This window comes from Euleptes europaea, chromosome 1 (assembly GCF_029931775.1).
Source record: "Euleptes europaea isolate rEulEur1 chromosome 1, rEulEur1.hap1, whole genome shotgun sequence".
Taxonomy (NCBI): Eukaryota; Metazoa; Chordata; class Lepidosauria; order Squamata; family Sphaerodactylidae; genus Euleptes; species Euleptes europaea.
Window position 1 is genome coordinate 70,744,066 of NC_079312.1, and position 18,068 is coordinate 70,762,133.

The window sequence follows — 18,068 nt, forward strand, 5'->3', positions numbered from 1 at the left end:
TGCCGCTTGTGACACGCGTGCCATAGGTTCGCCAACACGGGTATATAATGTCTACCGGGTCACTGTTGTCTACATGCTTGTTCACTTTAGCCAAGAACTCCAAAAGGTTTGTAGAATCTATCCTGAGTTTCCCTCAGCAGGTTTCAAATAGCAAATTGAATGGAGGCTGAATGATGAACCTCCTTTCCTTTTCTTGTGCAGTGCCAAGACAAATTGAGGCTGCACTTCAAATTGTATGGACAGACTTTGTTTCAGTTATTTCTAGCCTTTAGATTCTAACAAATGGGGGCCCTGTGGGAGAGGGTGGAGGAAAGGCACCTTCCCACCGCCACCGTTTGCTCACTTTCTCTCAACCGCAGTCCGAGGCAGTATGCCTCTTCCCACCCACTGCCGCTTGCCTGCCTTTCTTGCCTGCCCCTCTTCAAGCATAGGAGAGCAGGAGAAAGAATCAACCACGACAACAGCAGCAGCACCACAGCCGCCGCCTCTCCTCGCGCCGCTTGTCTGCCTTCTCTCTCAAGGCAGAGGCAGAGCTGAGTGGCAATGTCTTGGAGGATGATGTAAAGTGGCACTGCTACTGGCTGACGTTTGCCCACCTGGCTTCTATGGTTGGCAGTGGCTTCTGCTGCCTTCGACCTTTTCCTTCCAACCCTAGGCAGTTGGCACTCCCTGCCTACCCACCCACCTGCTCTTCACGCTGGCCCAATGTGTTTGGTACCAGTGGCTGCATTCACCACTGCCCTTGAAATGTTTACTGGAGTTGCTATGCATCCTCCCAAGATGGCAGCCAAGTGTTGTGGGTTTGTTTTCATTTACATAGTCTGCACTTGGATAGACAATGCTTCTCTACTTTTTTTTTTTTTTGGTAACACCCCCAATACTTTTTTTTATGTTTGGGATTTTTCTGCAAACCTGGGCATCCCCCCTGGATTTGCAGAAAAAAAATCCCTCGCCTCTACATGACCCTATCTAAGACCATGTTCAAAATTAGATATAACCAGTGGAAGGACCATAATGACTTGTGGGGGATATCCCATTTTTCTCTCCCCCACTGTTTCCTCTTTTCCTTCCCTGAAAGCCCCCAAAGCTGCTCCTCTTTTCTTGCTTTCTCTTCCTCTTCCCCTTCTCATCCACTCACCAACCTACCTACCTTCCCTCCCATCTCCAGCTTTATTTATTTACTACATTTAAACCCCACATTTCTCCACAGTGGAGAGCTAAAGCCGTTTACATAATTTCCCCCTCTTCCATTTTATCCTCACAACAGCCTTGTTAGGTGGTTAGGCTGAACGTCTGTGACTGATCCAAGGTCATGCAGTGAGCTTCCACAACAGAGTGGTGATTTGAACCTGGGTCTTCAAATATAGTCTGAAACTCTAACCACTATACCACACTGGCTTTCGTGGAGTGGCTACTGTTAAACTGGAGAGGCTGGGGTGAGTCATGCAAGTTGCACGGTATCAAATGGGCCCAGTGGTTGCCACTGGGTCTTGCCCCAATGAGTCCTCCCCCAAAACAGCCCTGGAAATGGTCCTGCCCCCTCCCTCTGCCTTTTACCGAGAGATGCCAAGGCTTGAAGGCTGTAATCAAGATTACAGTTGTAGGCTTATTTTTAAAAATATATAAACAATTTAAGAAATACCAAAGAACTGATATTGAGAAAATACTCTGTCAACAAGAAGCACGTTTTGTGCATCTTTTTAATTGTGTAACACCCAATGGGTTAAATATGACTAACCACCTCACACCCTTTCTGTAACACCCATTTTGCACCTGGGATCAAAATGATGTATTTAAGGGTAGAGTTAACTGGAGATAGAATGACTGTGAACAAGAACGAATCTCTGTCGCGTCAAAAACCTCACAAGTTACTGTGCCAAGTTGTTGTATAACAAGATTAAGTGAGTATGAGATTTGTTAAAAAATTGTTAAAAATGTGTTAAAAATATGTGACTTTATGCAGTTTGTTTATAATGGATGTCAAGCTAACTGTAATATTGGCATTAAATTTAATAGCTATAGCTCTGAGGTAAAAACCCAGATGCTGAAGGCTTCTGTGATTAATTGGGGTGGCTGAAGAAGGACCGAAACAGGCATTGACCGGTATCCTGTACCACTACCAAAACGGACAACAGCCTAACTTTATTCAAAAGAAAGAACTTAAGAAGAACATTAGAACATTATTTTGTGCCTCTTTGCAGTTGTATATAGCTTTATTCATTGGTGGTGTATTATGTACATGGTGAAGAATACAACCATGATGCATCTATGTTAACATTATGAAATTAATAATGTGATTACAGCATACATCTCATACTGAATATTCATTTGTAAAGATATATTGATTTATTTTGTATCCTATAAGTTGTTTATATTTTTTTTAAATAAGCCTACAACTGTAATCTTGATTACTACCATTATATACACAGTTGAAATTACTTGTTTGAAGGCTTGAAGGCTGGCAATAGTGTTGTGGCTACCTAGCAACAGTTACTGACAGCAATTGTTTCTTAAAGCTATAGGTGCTACTGCTATTATTTGAGAAGGGATTAATCCCCTATGTTTTTTATTTATGATTTCAGAATTTTTTTGCAAATCTGGGACGTTTTTCAGGTTTGCAGAAAGATTTGTCTTGTCTGTACATGGCCCCCGTCTCCAGATTGAAGTGTCCACAGATTTGGCCATGTTGAGAATTACTTATTTTGATGATGATATTTTGAAAAGATTGCATGGAAAGTTGTTTGAATTCAAAATTCTTTCCCTGACTGCTTCCCCAGGCCGGCCACGGTTCCTGTGTGCAAGTAAATGAACGCCATCTGAATTTTAAACTAGAGATTATTGTTTTTAACTGAGATAAATTGTATGCTTTTAGTGTGTTTTATGTTGTTTTATCTTTGATACTAGCTGCCCTGAGCACAGCTTCGGCCAGGAGAAAGGGTGGGATATAAGTTTAATTTAAAAAAAAAAAATCAGGGAGTGTATGTAAAAACTTTGTCTGTTTTTTTTTAATCCCTGGAAGCATTATTACAGTTAAAGGTGTTGGACTGTGAGAGCTGTGCTTTTATGAACCTTAAGGATTTGGCTGACAGAGCAACTTGTTTTGCAAAACATTTAGCATGAATAAGTATTGAACCAAGTGACACAGGTGCTATCATGGGAAATTTACTTTAAAAAAAGATTTAATGGGCAGTACCTATCTCACACTAATCTTGTGTCATCTGCCTTTAAGGATGTTGGGATCCAACATTTTGTATTGGTGGGCATAACATGATTACACAAATAAATTTAAGTGAGGCAAGAGTCAGATTATACTTCAGTTCTGAGCCTATTGAAGTAAAAGGCAAAGCATCAGTGGAATCAGCATCAGACTTTAGGAATGTCATCTGAAACAAACTCTGCATACTTCCTCTTGTGATGGGGAGAAGAATCTTACTTGAAAGGGGATAGCATAGCCTTTTCCCGGGTGTATATGTGCTGGGCTGTGTGGGGATGACTGTGTAGTCCATGACTGACACATTTCGTGTTGTCAGCCTACTATATAAGCAAAGCGTCAAGGAACAGAGAGTGGCAGAGATCTGAAGGTTGTCTCTGTACAGTTTGTCATCTCAGCCCAGCTACTGACCAACGATAACCAAACATGGATGATATTTACAAGGCGGCAGTAAGTAAAATTTCCATGTAGCATGGTATAATTCAGAGTCTAGATTAATAACAGTGAAAATATATTGGTTGGTTTTCTTAGAACACAGTTTCTTGGAGATGCTGTGTCTGCGCAGGGATGGGGTGCTCTGGGTTATGTACTAAGTCTTAGAAGAACTTTCCTGGGAGTAAGTCCCCCTGAGTAATATGGGGCTTACTGAGCATACTTGCTTATGATTGCTCCCTTTGTGTCTTAGCATGAGAATTCTTCATGAGAAGCATTAGTATTCTTTCTGATGCTAGCGATAATGATGATGTTAACATAACTGATAATAAATCTTAAATCTGATAAATGTAGAACCTTCTATAGACAGTTTTTATTAGATGAAGGAGTTCTGTTAAACAGCTAATGTTCCTCTTCTAAGTAATTTCTTCTAGAAATGTAGTATTGGGTTGCTTTGGTAAAATCTTTTCTGGTTGTATTCTGTGTAAAAATCCAGGCTTGTATATGTAGACTTATCCTATGATGAGTCTGACATGCTTAAACACATTGTGTTTAATGGGGTGATATGAGTAACAGTAGGGTGTACCTGCATTCAAGTGATTTTTACTTTTAAACCTATTTTGCATTTTTATGACTAACCGATGAAATCTATAGGAAACTGGAACCTTCAACTATTTATTTTGTATATATTAAAATATTAATTTTCTGGAGTAACCTTTTCCAGGTAAATGTGTGTACAGATATATAATTTTATTGTGAAGGATTATAATTTGAAATTAGTCACCAAATATTTTTCCCCATCCCTAATTATCAACAATGAGGGTGCTCCAAAAATTGCACTGTTCTATTTTTGCTTTTGATTGCCGGTCTGTAAAAGAACCAATAAAATAAAATGTTATATTTAATTAGGAGAGGAAGGAACCACGGTCCTAATCGAATTAGGCCAATTCTGATTTTAGCTCACAAAGTAAATAAGAGGAGTAACCAAATTAACAAACAATAATAAAAATACTCTAATGAATGCAGTTTTAATTACAGTAGGAAAGAAAGTTGAAGTACAATTCTTGCTGTGCTGGAAACTAGTTGGGTTATCTGATCTTCTGTGGTGAAAAGTGTTATTATAAATCCCTAATTGGAGGGGGATGAATATGTCCTAGTGAGTGGTAAGCTTCCCAAAGGAGGTTTAAACGGCTGTTCTGTGCTGTAAATAATCCACAAAATGTTTGGGTTGTGGACACATTATTACCTAAAATGTGGAAGTATTTTTTTAATCAAAATAATATCCAAGAGACTCTGGTGCATTTGGTTTCACATGCTTTGCATTGTATGCTGAGAAAAATATACAACCACCCACAAATTGCAGCAACCCAGCTGGCCATTAGTGGAATGCAGGGCAAGCTTAGAAGGAATTCATGCAATGAATAGGAACATAAATCCAGTGAGGGAAATTTGTATTGTCATTTTTTAAAGCATTTTTATATTGCTTTTACTATAGTCACATCCTTTTATTTTCTCTTATCTTAATCATCCTTCCTGCAATTGGGAGATAAGACTGTTACTAGTACCATTGTGAATCATTACTCTATGCTTGATTTTGCATAGAAATCACACAGGCTGATTGTACTTTTTGTATTTCATTACCCTTCACCCCATGGTTTACATTATCTCTTGCTTTCTATGCACAGCATGTATATCTGCCAACAAAGACACTCTTCAAGCATCTGATGGGGCAGTGATTAGAGGGCCAGACTGGGCCTCTCTGGATGACCTTGGGCCAGTCATTCTGTCTTAATCTACCTCACAAGGTTGTGAGGATAAAATGGAGAAGAAAGGAATAATGTAAACCACACTGAGTTCCATGGGAAAGAACTGCAGGGTATAGATATCTAAAATAAATTAAATATGCTACAATAAATTCTTTGAAGTGTCACAAGACTCTCTTGTTTTACTGTAACAGACTCACAAGGCTACTGTCCTGGTAGTACAGGGGAATCTCCTGTCACAGTAGGGATGCCAGGTTCTTGGCGTAGAGCCTGAGGAGGGTGAGGTTTGGGAAGGGGAGGGACTTCAATGCCATAGAGTCCAATTGCCAAAGTGGCCATTTTCTCCAGGTGAATGGATCTCTATCAGATGGAGATCAGTTGTAATAGCAGGAGAGCGCCAGCCGCCCTGGAGGTTGGCAACCCTATGTCGGGGGGAAGGATTGAAGCTTCTCAGTGAATTCTTCATCAGTGATGCTTAATAAAGTCCTGGCCTTGGTGACATCAGAAGTATTGATTCTTGCATTTGTTCTTTTGGGGTTTCTGGGAGACAAGGTGATGCTTTAGGTGTTTTCTTGGGAGAAGACATAGCTTAGCAGCTAAGAGAATGTTATCAAGGAGGTCCCTGGTTGAAATTTCACCCTTGTAACAACTCATTAGGTGACTTGAGGCCAAGCTCCCCTTTCCCCCTGTCTTATGGGGCTGTTGTAAGGACAGTGTATGAAAAGTGCATTGAACACTAAAAGTGCTAACATACATTGCAGATATTATTATTATTATTTAATTGCTGTAGCCTAAGGTGACTTACACATATTTACTTTATAGCATTTTATATAGCATTATTTTATAGCAAGAAATTCAAAGGAGTTATTTTTTTATCCTCTCAACAATCCTGTAAGGTAAATTAGGCTGACCAATGTGACATTAATGGCCTCCCTAGCGAGCTTCATGGCTGAGTAAAGATTTGAATCCAAGTCTCCAGTCTAGCCCTTTCATGACTACAAAAACAACAAAAATAGTATCCAGTGAGTCTAGCTGGAGATGAAAGAACTAAAGATCTAATTTACTGCAAAATGACAGGCAAATTTAATTGTGTACTGAATGAATCCATCCAATACTTTTAAAAGACAGCTGTTCAAGTGTACTAAAGGAACTTAGTGGATTTATCACCTTGCCCACTCACATCTCTTTTATGCAGGGCTAATTTTGGTACGGTTTCCAGACGCCAGTGAGTTGCACAAAGAACACTGCCAGGGACATGTGTCAAGATAAAAGGCTCCATAGATAAATACCCATGCCAATCAGCCTCTGCGAACAATCGGTATTCTTACCAGAAGCACCTCAGTCAGTGGGGCATAAAAATAGCCTGCATGCCAAAATAGTCAAGTTATGTGAGCTGCGTAAAAGTGACAAGAGACATTTGTTTGCTGTCTCCAGCGACCCTTTATTTTATTTTCTGCCATCACAATGAAAAAGCAGATCCCAGCTGCTCCCCTTCTATCACAGAGGGCTTAGATAAAGGGATTTAGATTTCACTATGAAATTCTGCACAGAATTCTTGCTACTATTGTTGTCTGTAATCATCTAGTACAGATAGTCCTTGTCATCTCTGGGGCTTTCCTGTTTTTTTTTTTTTTTTTTTTTTAACGGTGTAGTAGCTTAGTAGGAGAGAGGCATTACTTTTATAGAACAGTACTTCTATGGGTCAGTTCTGGCTTCACAGCCAACTTCATTGTTTAATTTTAATGGTCCCCTCCCCCTAATTGAGCTAGGAGTATCAGTTTATGCTGAAGAAATGCTCCGAAGCAAAAGAATAAGGAACAATAGGATGAGAGGAATGAGGAACAATAGGATGATGACATTCTTTTGAAATGCAGAACAAGCACAGAAAATTGATGATGGTGTTACTAGCATTTCTTGTCAGCTGTATGCTAGGGGTTTTGTATGGGCAAATGATACTTTCCCAGCTGGAGAACCAATGATTGTGAGAACTTGGGAAGCAACAAGGAGCGCTCAGGACGGCATAGGGAAAAGTCAGCGCATAAACTGAGTCTAGGATTGTTCAGGAAAATCTTTGCAAAGAAGTGCATCTTGAACAGAAGGGGCATGGGAACTAGGGCCAAAATGAGAATTCAAGGTACTTGACAATAGGTGTTGACAAACAGTAAGATTTCAACAAGAGTAATGTAAACAATATTTGGATATATTTTAAATAATAAAACTATCAGCTCCATGTTTGATTATTACATGCACCTTTCAAGGTAAAAAACCTATCCTGAATGAAGTCTTCAGGCATCTGAAATCCTACTGGTAGTAGAAGTTTCTTTTTTTTTAAATTACTCAATCACTAACATTTTTCAAAAACTCCAGAATAAAATGTAAATCGTATGATCACAAGTATCTTGCTTGGCAAGGTTCCCAAGTGAATGGCTTTGTCCTTTGCAATCCTAAAATTGGAAAACAGTAAGTGAATGTCACAGAATCTGTGTATCATTGCCGATATCATTTTGAAGTCAACTTTAACTAAACTATTTCTTTCTTTACATCATTTATAATCCATCATTATCACTTGGACTCAAGATGGAGTACACAGACTGAGTCAATATACCGGTAACTGACAGGATGGGGTATTCAATAAACAATACAGTAGGATTAGGGTTGTAGAACCAATCAAATCTAAAAACAGAACTGAAGCATAGCAGAAGTCTTGACACCTTAAACAATACAAAAAACTACACACTAGGATCCTAGTTTTCAGTAAGCTAAAGACAGTAGTATAGACCACAGCCCCTAATAATATATCTAAGTAACTTTGTGAATCATTTAGTACAGTGCAACTCTATTGCATGTGTAGAAAGGCTCTCTTGAATAATTCAGTTTTACGTAGTTTGCTGAAAGCCAGGAGAGTGGGAGACTTCCTGACCTCCTCAGGCAGGCCATTCTACAAGTTGGGGGCCATAATAGAGGGGGGCATAATAGAGAAGGCATGTGTATGGTCAGTTGTTGATTTTGCCCATTTGAAGGTTGGTACTTGCAGAAGATAGAGTTGCCATTGGCGGGAGGTTTTAGAGGCGGAGCCTGAAGAGGGAGGGGTTTGGGGAGGGGCTTCACTGCCATGGAGTTCAATTGCCAAAGTGACCATTTTCTCCAGGTGAACTGATCTCTATTGGCTGGAGATCCGTTGTAATAGCAGGAGATCTCCAGCTAGTACCTGGAGATTGGCAACCCTAGCAGAAGACCTCACTCAGATGAGCAAAGCTGTTGTGGCCGTGCATAAGGGAACGAGGCAGTCTTGCAGATATGAGGGTTCAAAGCCATGAAGGGCTTTGTACATGGAAAAAAATATAGGGCAAAGCAATCCTAAAATTGGAAAACAGTAAGTGAATGTCACAGAATCAATATTTATTTGTTGATTTCAGGAGTTGTTTTGTGAGTGATTTTCAGTGGAACCCTAAGATTTCCCTAGAGTAAACATAATTGAATAGACCTTAGTAAGATTCTGAATAAACCTGCTCAAGATTGCTCTCTTTAGTTTGTTTAATATGGTCTTATGAATTATTTGACACCATGTGGTTTTTCTGTACCCTGAAGAGTGAATTGAACTTTGACATGGGAAGCCGTATTCTGAAGATATTTGGAAACTTCACAAGATTGGTCAAAATTACAAAATCTATTGAGAAAGTTAACATGTATTGCCTTCAACACACACAAAGCAATTGTGTAAATACCTATTTAGCACCACTAAATGAGGTGCCAGGTAAAAAAAACAACCACCGATAAATGAAGATATTATGCTTCTTATTAAATGTAGTACTAAGAACCAATGAATTCAGAGGTAGAAATAATTTATTTCTTAATGCAGTATCTCACTGTGTTCTGTCTGCAAATATGGTCTATCACTATGAGATTTGCAGTGCCATCCTAAGCAGGACTATGCTCCAAGTCCATTGACATCAACGGGCTTAGAAGGGTACAACTTTGCATTTGATGACACTGAACTTGACTGAAGTAACAAGATGCTAGTATAAATATAGAGTATATTGGGATTGTATTAATTATTATTGCATTTCACTAATGGCAGAACCTTCCTCCAATGGAAAGAACCATTTGCATGTGGAACACAAGACTCCTTGCATTGGCAGAAGGTTCCTTGTGTAGGAAAGTTGCATATTATTGAACCCTTATTGCAATTTTTTAACTTATTTTTTTAATGTTAAAAGGTTGAACAGCTGACAGAAGAACAAAAAAATGGTGAGTGTATGCCACTTAATCTTACTATGAATGTAGCCCCATTGTCAGTCTATAATTGGAATGAAAGTCTTCAGACTCACCAGTTAACCACTACCAATGAAAATCAGCTAGTATCCAAAGAGACTAATTGCTGCCTTAAAGAGTTGTGGTTGGTGGGTGTGTTTATACAGTAATCTTTTGGCAGAATTGTTTGGTCTCCATATTTCCTCTTTAGGGCTGAAATACTGTTTTGGTTATTTATCTATTTTATAAAAACAGATTGTCCTGAACGACCAATGTTTTCTCCATATAGGGGTATTCAAAAGTGGAGGCAGAGAACTGAACCCTTCAGGGCTAATATCCCACTGTAAAATCCCATCAATCTCTCCTCCAGATCCATTCAGTATCCTTGGGAACATGATTTATTTTCTTTCAGGGCTGAGTAGAAGAATTCAGGTCATTTCAAATTGTTTTTTTGGAAAAACTCTAAAGAAACTGCTAGCATTCTAGTCAGGCCCAAAACTCTGGTTTATTGGAGCTGGACTCATATCTACCTGGGCTTTATCTAAGAATGCAGCATGGAGATTTTTATTTATTGCTTGAGAAGCAAGAGTATAACCTTGTTCAAAAGGTGTCCAGTTCTAGGCCCATAGAGGGGAGCCCAATCGTGCCTGTTGGCCCCACCCCTGATGCCCATGTCTATAGCCCTACATGTATACAAATGGCTTTGTACGAATGACTGAGAACCTTGTTTTTACAGGATTCCTAAATGTGCCTACAAAGCCTGTCAGTGTGTATACTGGAACGTACACGGGACTTAATCTCACTTCCTAAGATCCTGCTTTGCAGAGATGAGATGTCACAACACAGAAAAATTTTAGTTGTTAGTTAATGCTGCATTTCAGCTGTACACACACATATGATGGAAGTGAACTACTTGCATAATAAGGAAACAAGAGAAAGCTCTGCTGAGCACCTCCTGACCATCATGGGGATTCAGCTCCCAACCCTTGATGGGGTTCAACTTATACCAGCTTCCTCCATCAAGAGTTTGTGTGTGATTCTGGATACCTCCCTTTCCTTGGAGGCCCAGGTCACAAATACAGCCAGGACAGCGTTTTTTCATCTTTGCCAAACCAGGCAATTGATACCTTACCTGTCACGTCCTGATCTAGCCATAGTGATCCATGCAACGGTCATCTCCAAACTAGACTATTGTAATTTGCTCTATGCAGGGCTACCCTTTAGGTTGCTCTGGAAACTACAACTGGTCTAGAATGCGGCAGTGTGGGTCCTTACGGGGACCTCATGGAGAGCACATATACAACCAGTGCTCCACCAGCTGCACTAGCTCCAGATTGAGTACTGGCTCAAGTACTGGCTCAAGCTACTGACCTTTAAAGCCCTAAAAGATCTGGGACCGTTATATCACAGGACCGCCTCTCCTGGTATACCCCCAAAGAGCGCTGCACTCAACTGGAAACAACTTCCTAGTGGTCCTTGGCCTAAGAAATATCAGGCTGTCCTCGACCAGAGCCAAGGTTGTTTTGGCCGTGGCCTGGTGGAACTCTCTGTCAAATGAGGCCAGGGCCTCATGGGACTTGGCCCAGTTCCTCTGGACCTGTAAGACAGAGATGTTCCGCCAGGCCTGTGGTTGAGGGCAGCAATGGTTTTTACATCAATTGGTTTCCCCTGCTGGGCCCTACCAATGCATTATGACCCCTGCTGTTGGTACGAGTTGTTAAACAACAATGACAACAACAAAATATTTTTTTTTACCCATAGGAGGATGTTTCCCCTTGGATGGGTGATAATAGTATAAGGGGAATTTTATTGTTAGGGTGCCATCTTCAGGTAGTTAGGCTTTTAAATGTTTTCTACTGATATATATATAGGTTGTATAATTATGTCTGTACAATTTGTATGAATGTATTGTTGGTAGCTGCCCTGAATCTAACTTTGTTGGGAAAGGGCAGGATATAAATCAAACAAACAAATAAATGGCTGAGAATGCCGCAATCCGTTTGACTTTGTGAAGTGTTCTATTGTTTAAAATCAACATAATAACAAGTAGGGGTGTACACCATGTTTTTGGACATTTTTCAGGTTCGGGTTTGACAAACCCGAAAAATACCAAAAAAATTGATCTGAAAGCAATCCAGCCTGCACCCCTTCTCTGGAGTCCGGAGAAGTGGTGCAGGCTGGATTTCTGTCCGATCCACCCATGGGAATCTCCAGGGTCTGGAGAAGCCCGGGGGGTGGGGGCGGATCTGACACCAATTCAGCATGCATGGCTTCTCTGGACTCTGGAGAAGCAGCATGGACTTGATTACTGTCAGAGTAGGGCTGCCAGGTCCCTTCTCTCCTCTGGCGGGAGGCTTTTTTCTGTAAGCGTGCGCTTGTGCGGCGGCCTTTACCTCTTAGTTTAAGTGGTAAAGGGCAGCTTTACCACTCAAACTAAGAGGTATAAGGCCCTCGAGAGGCCCTCGAGACGTGCACATTTGCCCGCCGATCCTCAGGTGATCGGCGGACAGAGGGGTAAATGGCCGGGGGTTTGCCCGCCACCAGCGGGCACCTGGCAACCCTATGTCAGAGGCAGGTGACTAAGGGGGGAGAGAAGACTGGGGGAAGGAGGGGGAAATGACACAGGGCCAAAGTGGCCTGAATAATGCTAACAACAACAACAACAACAACAACGGCATTATCTGAGATCCACTTTTTTTGGCTCCCCCCCACCCGAAAAATACCAAAAATTGTATTTTTTTGAGTTTTTTAGATTTTGGGATACCAATATGCATACACCTAATAACAAGCACTGATTTAATTTCTTTCTACAGAATTCAAGGCAGCTTTTGACATCTTTGTCCTTGGTGCGGAGGATGGGTGCATCAGCACAAAGGAGCTGGGAAAAGTGATGAGAATGCTGGGACAGAATCCTACCCCTGAGGAGCTACAGGAGATGATTGATGAAGTTGATGAAGATGGTGAGCTGCTTTTTCCAGAGTTGTAGATTGTTAAACATTGAGGAAAGATGCTCTAAATATAGTGAACTGTTTTTGATGGAGGGATAATAGGAGGAGAAATAAGAAAAATAGAGTGACCTTTGACAAACTTTCTGCTTTGGAGTTCTTTGGATTCAAGTGGTGAAGGAAGAAGGAAGAAGTTAGGTGAGAGCTTTTTAACCCACCTCCATACAAGTTTTCTAATGTCAGATCTGAGGAGTAGTAATAATGTACACAATTGTCCATTAAAGCAAAAGCTAACCTCGACCAAGTATTTATAATATTTTAATTTGATCTTATTTCATCATGTTTTAAATCTAAAGCACTATTTATATAGAATTTGTTCAAGTTGAGAGATGGTTTACTCTGTTTTTTTATCCTCGTGTTGTTGACAGGCAGCGGCACTGTAGATTTTGATGAGTTCCTAGTTATGATGGTCAGGTGTATGAAAGATGACAGCAAAGGAAAATCAGAAGAGGAGCTTTCAGATCTCTTCAGAATGTTTGATAAGTAAGTGCCTTAACTAGTTTACATCATGTACTGATCATGTTAAGCTGACATAGATATTTCTGTTTAATAATATATAGAGGGGAACTCTCATCACCCCAGCTAGTCCCCACTTTCTTTCCTCTTGCTCTGTCCCACCAACCCTCAGAATTGTGTATTTACCTTCCCCTGTCACATCCTTCTCAACACTTCCTCCCCCCGCCTAACTCTCCCTCCTCTCCAGTTTTCCATTTATGCATTTTCTCCCTCTGCTTGGTCACTCCCTATCTTTTTAAAAGCTGTGTGTGTGTGTGTGTGTGTTTTGCAATGCCTGGACATATGCAGACATCACAAGTTACTTGTGGGGGGGCTTTTAACACCCCACACTAATTTATATAATTTTATCATTTTTATATAATATTGTTCAGATTTTTCTGTAAACCTGGGGGTTTACCTATGTTGAAATGTATTAAACAAAACTGATGAAGTGGATTTCCCTTCTATGTCTAGATTGGCCCTAAATCCTGCAACATGCTGTTCATGGAAACATTCTAAATACAACTGATCACATTTTTTGATAGCAAACCTTCTTATTTTGTGGGAGCTAAATCTTCAGATTTAAAGTCACGTTAGAGTTCTATGTGGGGAGGCAGCCAATTGTAAACATTCTTTTGAAGTATCTCAGCTAAAAATGGGATTAATCTGTATGCAGATTATAGCTACGGGTGAGGAAATCTGATTATTGAAATCAATTCTATTCTCCAGAAAAGGTTTGCACAGCTAACGGGCAGGATAAAATAGCATGATCAAAGGGAAATGGTACGACAGACGTGGTTTGAATCACTCTCAGGACTCTATAACTTTATTTTTTAGTTTAAAAGGTAGGCTTCATTCCTGAGTGGACGCAAGGTGGCATTGGTACCCCAAGAAAAGCAGGCAGAGTTGCAAACATGAATGTTTGGTGGAAAATAAATACTGGAATAATAATGCTTGATGGAAATCACTTTAAGTGTTTGTGCCTCATACACAGACAAACTGACTATTAATGTGGATGCACTCAGTCATATGAGTGACACACACACACAAGGGCTCAGTATTTGCATGCATTGCAATCAGCTACAGCAGCACACTAGGCAATGGGTTGGATCATTTGTGGAACTCCATTTGTGGAACCACAAAGAAGAAGAAGAAGAAGAGTTGGTTTTTATATGCCGACTTTCTCTACCACTTAAGGAAGAATCAAACCGGCTTCCAATCACCTTCCCTTCCCCACCCCACAACAGACACCCTGTGAGGTAGGTGAGGCTGAGAGAGCTCTAAGAGAGCTGTGACTAGCCCAAGGTCACCCAGCTGGCTTCATGGGTAGGAGTGGGGAAATAAATCCAGTTCACCAGATTAGCGTCCGCCACTCATGTGGAGGAATGGAGAATCAAACCTGGTTCTCCAGATCAGAGTCCACCACTCCAAACCACTACACCGCGCTGGCAAGTGATTTCAAAGAAGTGATTGTTCCCACTGTAGCCCTCTGTGCCCTGAGAATATCTGAGGATCAGGAACCCTTAGGAATGATATATAGCATGGAAGATTCATGGGCAATTTCTGCTAGTTCTCCCTTCTGGCTGCAAACCCCACCCCCCACATCCCACACCATTCTGAAAAATCCTCCAACCCCCAGGAGTATATGGGAGACACTGGGGGCTGAAGCAGGAAGGGGGAAATGAAAAAAATCCAATTTTTCAAACTTAACCCATTTGCGATTCTTTAGGATTCAACACATAATATATTAAATAGAACTCACAGTATATAAAAATATCTTAATATAAGACCCTGACATGACAATAATGATGGCTACTACTATTTAACTATTTAGCTCAAAGTTAAAACCTTAAATACACTTCCTGCTTTGGTGAATTGGATGGAGTTTCATGACTGTTGAGAAGATTCCCAGAATGACATTCTGTGCTTATACACTGTGCACAGATACAGAGAGAAACTTGCTGTTTATGGAGGCTGCACAGAGAATTCCTGTTAATTATTTTAGAGATTTCTGTGAGACACAAGAGAAGGGAACTGCTGAGTTGGACACTGGTTGCAATTTTTCAGTTGTTCAGCAGCCTCAAGTTTATAAAGGTATAAATAATAGACATAGGGTTGCCAGCTGTAGATTGGGAAATACCTGGAGATTTTGAGGGTGGGCCTGGGAAGGGTGGGGTTTGTGGAGGGGAGGGACCTCAGCAGGGTACAAGAACATAGAGTCTACCCTCCAAAGCATCCATTTTCTCCAGGGGGACAGATCTAGATAGCACATCTGAATTTGAAAGAAGGCCCATAAGCTCCTCAACAAATTGGACCATTGAAAATGGCCACCATTAGCACTGGAGCTTTGAGGTTTCAGTCACAAGACTGCTATTGGTTTTCTGTCATATTTTAAGAACAAAAATTCTGTTTCTATATTCATACAGATGTGAATCTTTGAATATGTATTTGTCCCACTAATTTTAACACATTTGCTTTCAACCTTTTTCCTTTGTAAATTGCAAGACACACAAAAACCCATACAATCATATCCTTTGATATAATGTGCAAGTGATGTCTCCTCACTTGTTTTTCGCAATGCATTATGGGGAGGTACTGTTTGAAGAGACACGTAGTTTATGTAATACAATCCCTGGTGAAAATTACTCAGCCCTGAATAAATATTTGTAGATAGACTCCTTCCTTTACTGAGTGCTTGAATTATTTCACAGAAACGCAGATGGATACATAGACCTGGATGAGCTAAAGCTCATGTTACAGGCTACAGGAGAAACCATCACTGAAGATGACATTGAAGAACTGATGAAGGATGGAGACAAAAATAATGATGGCAAGATTGACTATGATGGTGAGTATCTTTTTGTGTGCTATTTTGCCTGAGAATCACTGCAAGAACTGCTGTTTCTCAGATTGTAAGTCTTGTAAAAAGAAACAGGACATATACTTGAGTTTGCCCAGAATTTCAAAATCCAGAACCACATTTTAAGAACGAAATGTATTTCCTTCTGTTAAAAGAAAGGGAAGTCTCAATTTGCATTGCGGCACACAGAAGAATCTGAACTGAAATAACTTTCTGCTTTGCATCACCTTGTTGTTGTCAGTTCTCAATAGTTCGGTGAGTCTGTGGTTTAGTTTTCCTTATACTGAATTAGCTGTTGATGACAATTCCAGAAAAAAAATAAAAAAATAAAAGAAAGGGTAGCAGGGTGAGTTTGGCCAAAAAAAGCATTAAGTAATATGGCCCAGGCTAGCCTGATCTCCTCAGACCTCAGAAGCTAAGCAGGGTCGGTCCTGGTTAGTATTTGGATGGGAGACCACCAAGGAATACCAGGGTTGCTGTGCAGAGGAAGGCACTGGCAAACCACCTCTGTTAGTCTCTAACCTTGAAAACCCCCCAAAAAGGGGTCGCCATAAGTCAGCTGTGACTTGATGGCACTTTACACACACAATATAGGAACCCTGTGGCGCAGAGTGGTAAGCTGCAGTACTGCATTCCAAGATCTGCTCACGACCTGAGTTCGATCTCAGCAGAAGTTGGTTTCAGGTAGCCGGCTCAAGGTTGACTCAGCCTTCCATCCTTCCGAGGTCGGTAAAATGGGTACCCAGCTTGCTGGGGGTAAAGGGAAGATAACTGGGGAAGGCACTGGCAAACCACCCCGCAAACAAAGTCTGCCCAGTAAACGTCAGGATGTGACATCACCCCATGGGTCAGGAATGACCCGGTGCTTGCACAGGGGACCTTTACCTTTTAATATAGGTTCAGTCCATGACTCAGCCCATGCCCTGTGTACAGCAATAAATGTGCCCATGCATGAGCACAGGTCTCTGAACCCAGAGAAAAGATCTATAAGGACAGGAGATCAGTGGCGGGGAATTCCAAACATGCTGCAGTACTGGTGGGGGAAGGAATGAAGGAAACAGGATGGCACTGGATCATCCCCTAACTCTCCAAATGTGAAATAATTATTCTCGTATCTTTTATTTCCTTTCTTTGGCAGAGTTCCTGGAGTTCATGAAAGGTGTCGAGTAAACCTCAGCTACAAGCGGGAACAGCCCCCACTATTGAACACCTCCAGTTTTGTCTTGGGCCATTTCATCAGTTCTGGTTTTCTTGCTAATTGCATGAAGGCATGTGCCAAACTTGGTGAGCTTGAACATTGTCGAAAACATGAGCCGTTTCACCTTAAGTGCCTCAAATCATCACCCCGTGGATATTTATTGAGTCAGAGCATTGTAATCCATTTATTGCTGTTGGTTTCCATGACTATAATTTGGTCCTTAATGCATGAATGAGTTATGCTGGCCCTAATGAAAAACGTGCTATATCGCAACAATTAAGGCATGAACAATTGTTGTGATTCTTTAACAGTGGAATTTGCCATCTCTTCCCTCTTGTACCTCATCTCCATCTGATTTCATGTGATATGTAAAAATACTGAGTGTACAATTTTTTTAAAAAAATTCTTTTTGAAATGCTAATAAAATAATTTAAAGACTGTGTTGGCTGTTTGGCTATAGGAAAACCCCTACTTAATGGATGCAGTACACAGTTATCAAAAGAAGCTCCGTTCCTGTTGCAGTTTATATTACATTTGGGAGAAACCTCCACCTGACATTGTGTACTAACTAAAAGCTTGCCTTATCTTAAAACAAGCAAACTTGACACCTCCTTCTGTACTGTCCAGTACACCTGCTAGAATCCTCTTCCCCAAGTCCTGCTCTTTGTGTCTCGCTGCAGAGGTAAGGCATGCGATGACTGAAGTCAGGACATTTTCAGTGGTAGGTCCTTGTCTTTGGAATGTCCTTCCCCTCAGAGCTCACCAGGCATCTTTTTAATTGTCTTTTAGGCAGCAGGTTAAACATTTCTATTTAACCGGGCTTTTAACTGAAAGATTCTTGTTAATTGTTGTT

General features: G+C 40.7%; 1 protein-coding gene across 1 annotated transcript; it reads left to right on the forward strand.

Moving 5' to 3' along the window:
• Window positions 1-3,508: 3,508 nt before the first annotated feature.
• Window positions 3,509-17,604, forward strand: TNNC1 (troponin C1, slow skeletal and cardiac type). Its single transcript, XM_056856035.1, has 6 exons — window positions 3,509-3,661; window positions 9,624-9,654; window positions 12,471-12,617; window positions 13,031-13,145; window positions 15,869-16,005; window positions 17,156-17,604. Exons 1-6 carry the CDS (start codon window positions 3,638-3,640, stop codon window positions 17,185-17,187), a joined length of 486 nt encoding a protein of 161 aa, XP_056712013.1. The 5' UTR covers window positions 3,509-3,637; the 3' UTR covers window positions 17,188-17,604.
• Window positions 17,605-18,068: the final 464 nt, after the last annotated feature.

Coding starts and splice junctions, on each gene's coding strand:
- TNNC1 (XM_056856035.1), top strand. CDS start 3,638: ATGGATGATATTTACAAGGCGGCA. Junction 3,662..9,623: donor ATGATATTTACAAGGCGGCA/GTAAGTAAAATT, acceptor TAATGTTAAAAG/GTTGAACAGCTGACAGAAGA. Junction 13,146..15,868: donor CTCTTCAGAATGTTTGATAA/GTAAGTGCCTTA, acceptor ATTATTTCACAG/AAACGCAGATGGATACATAG.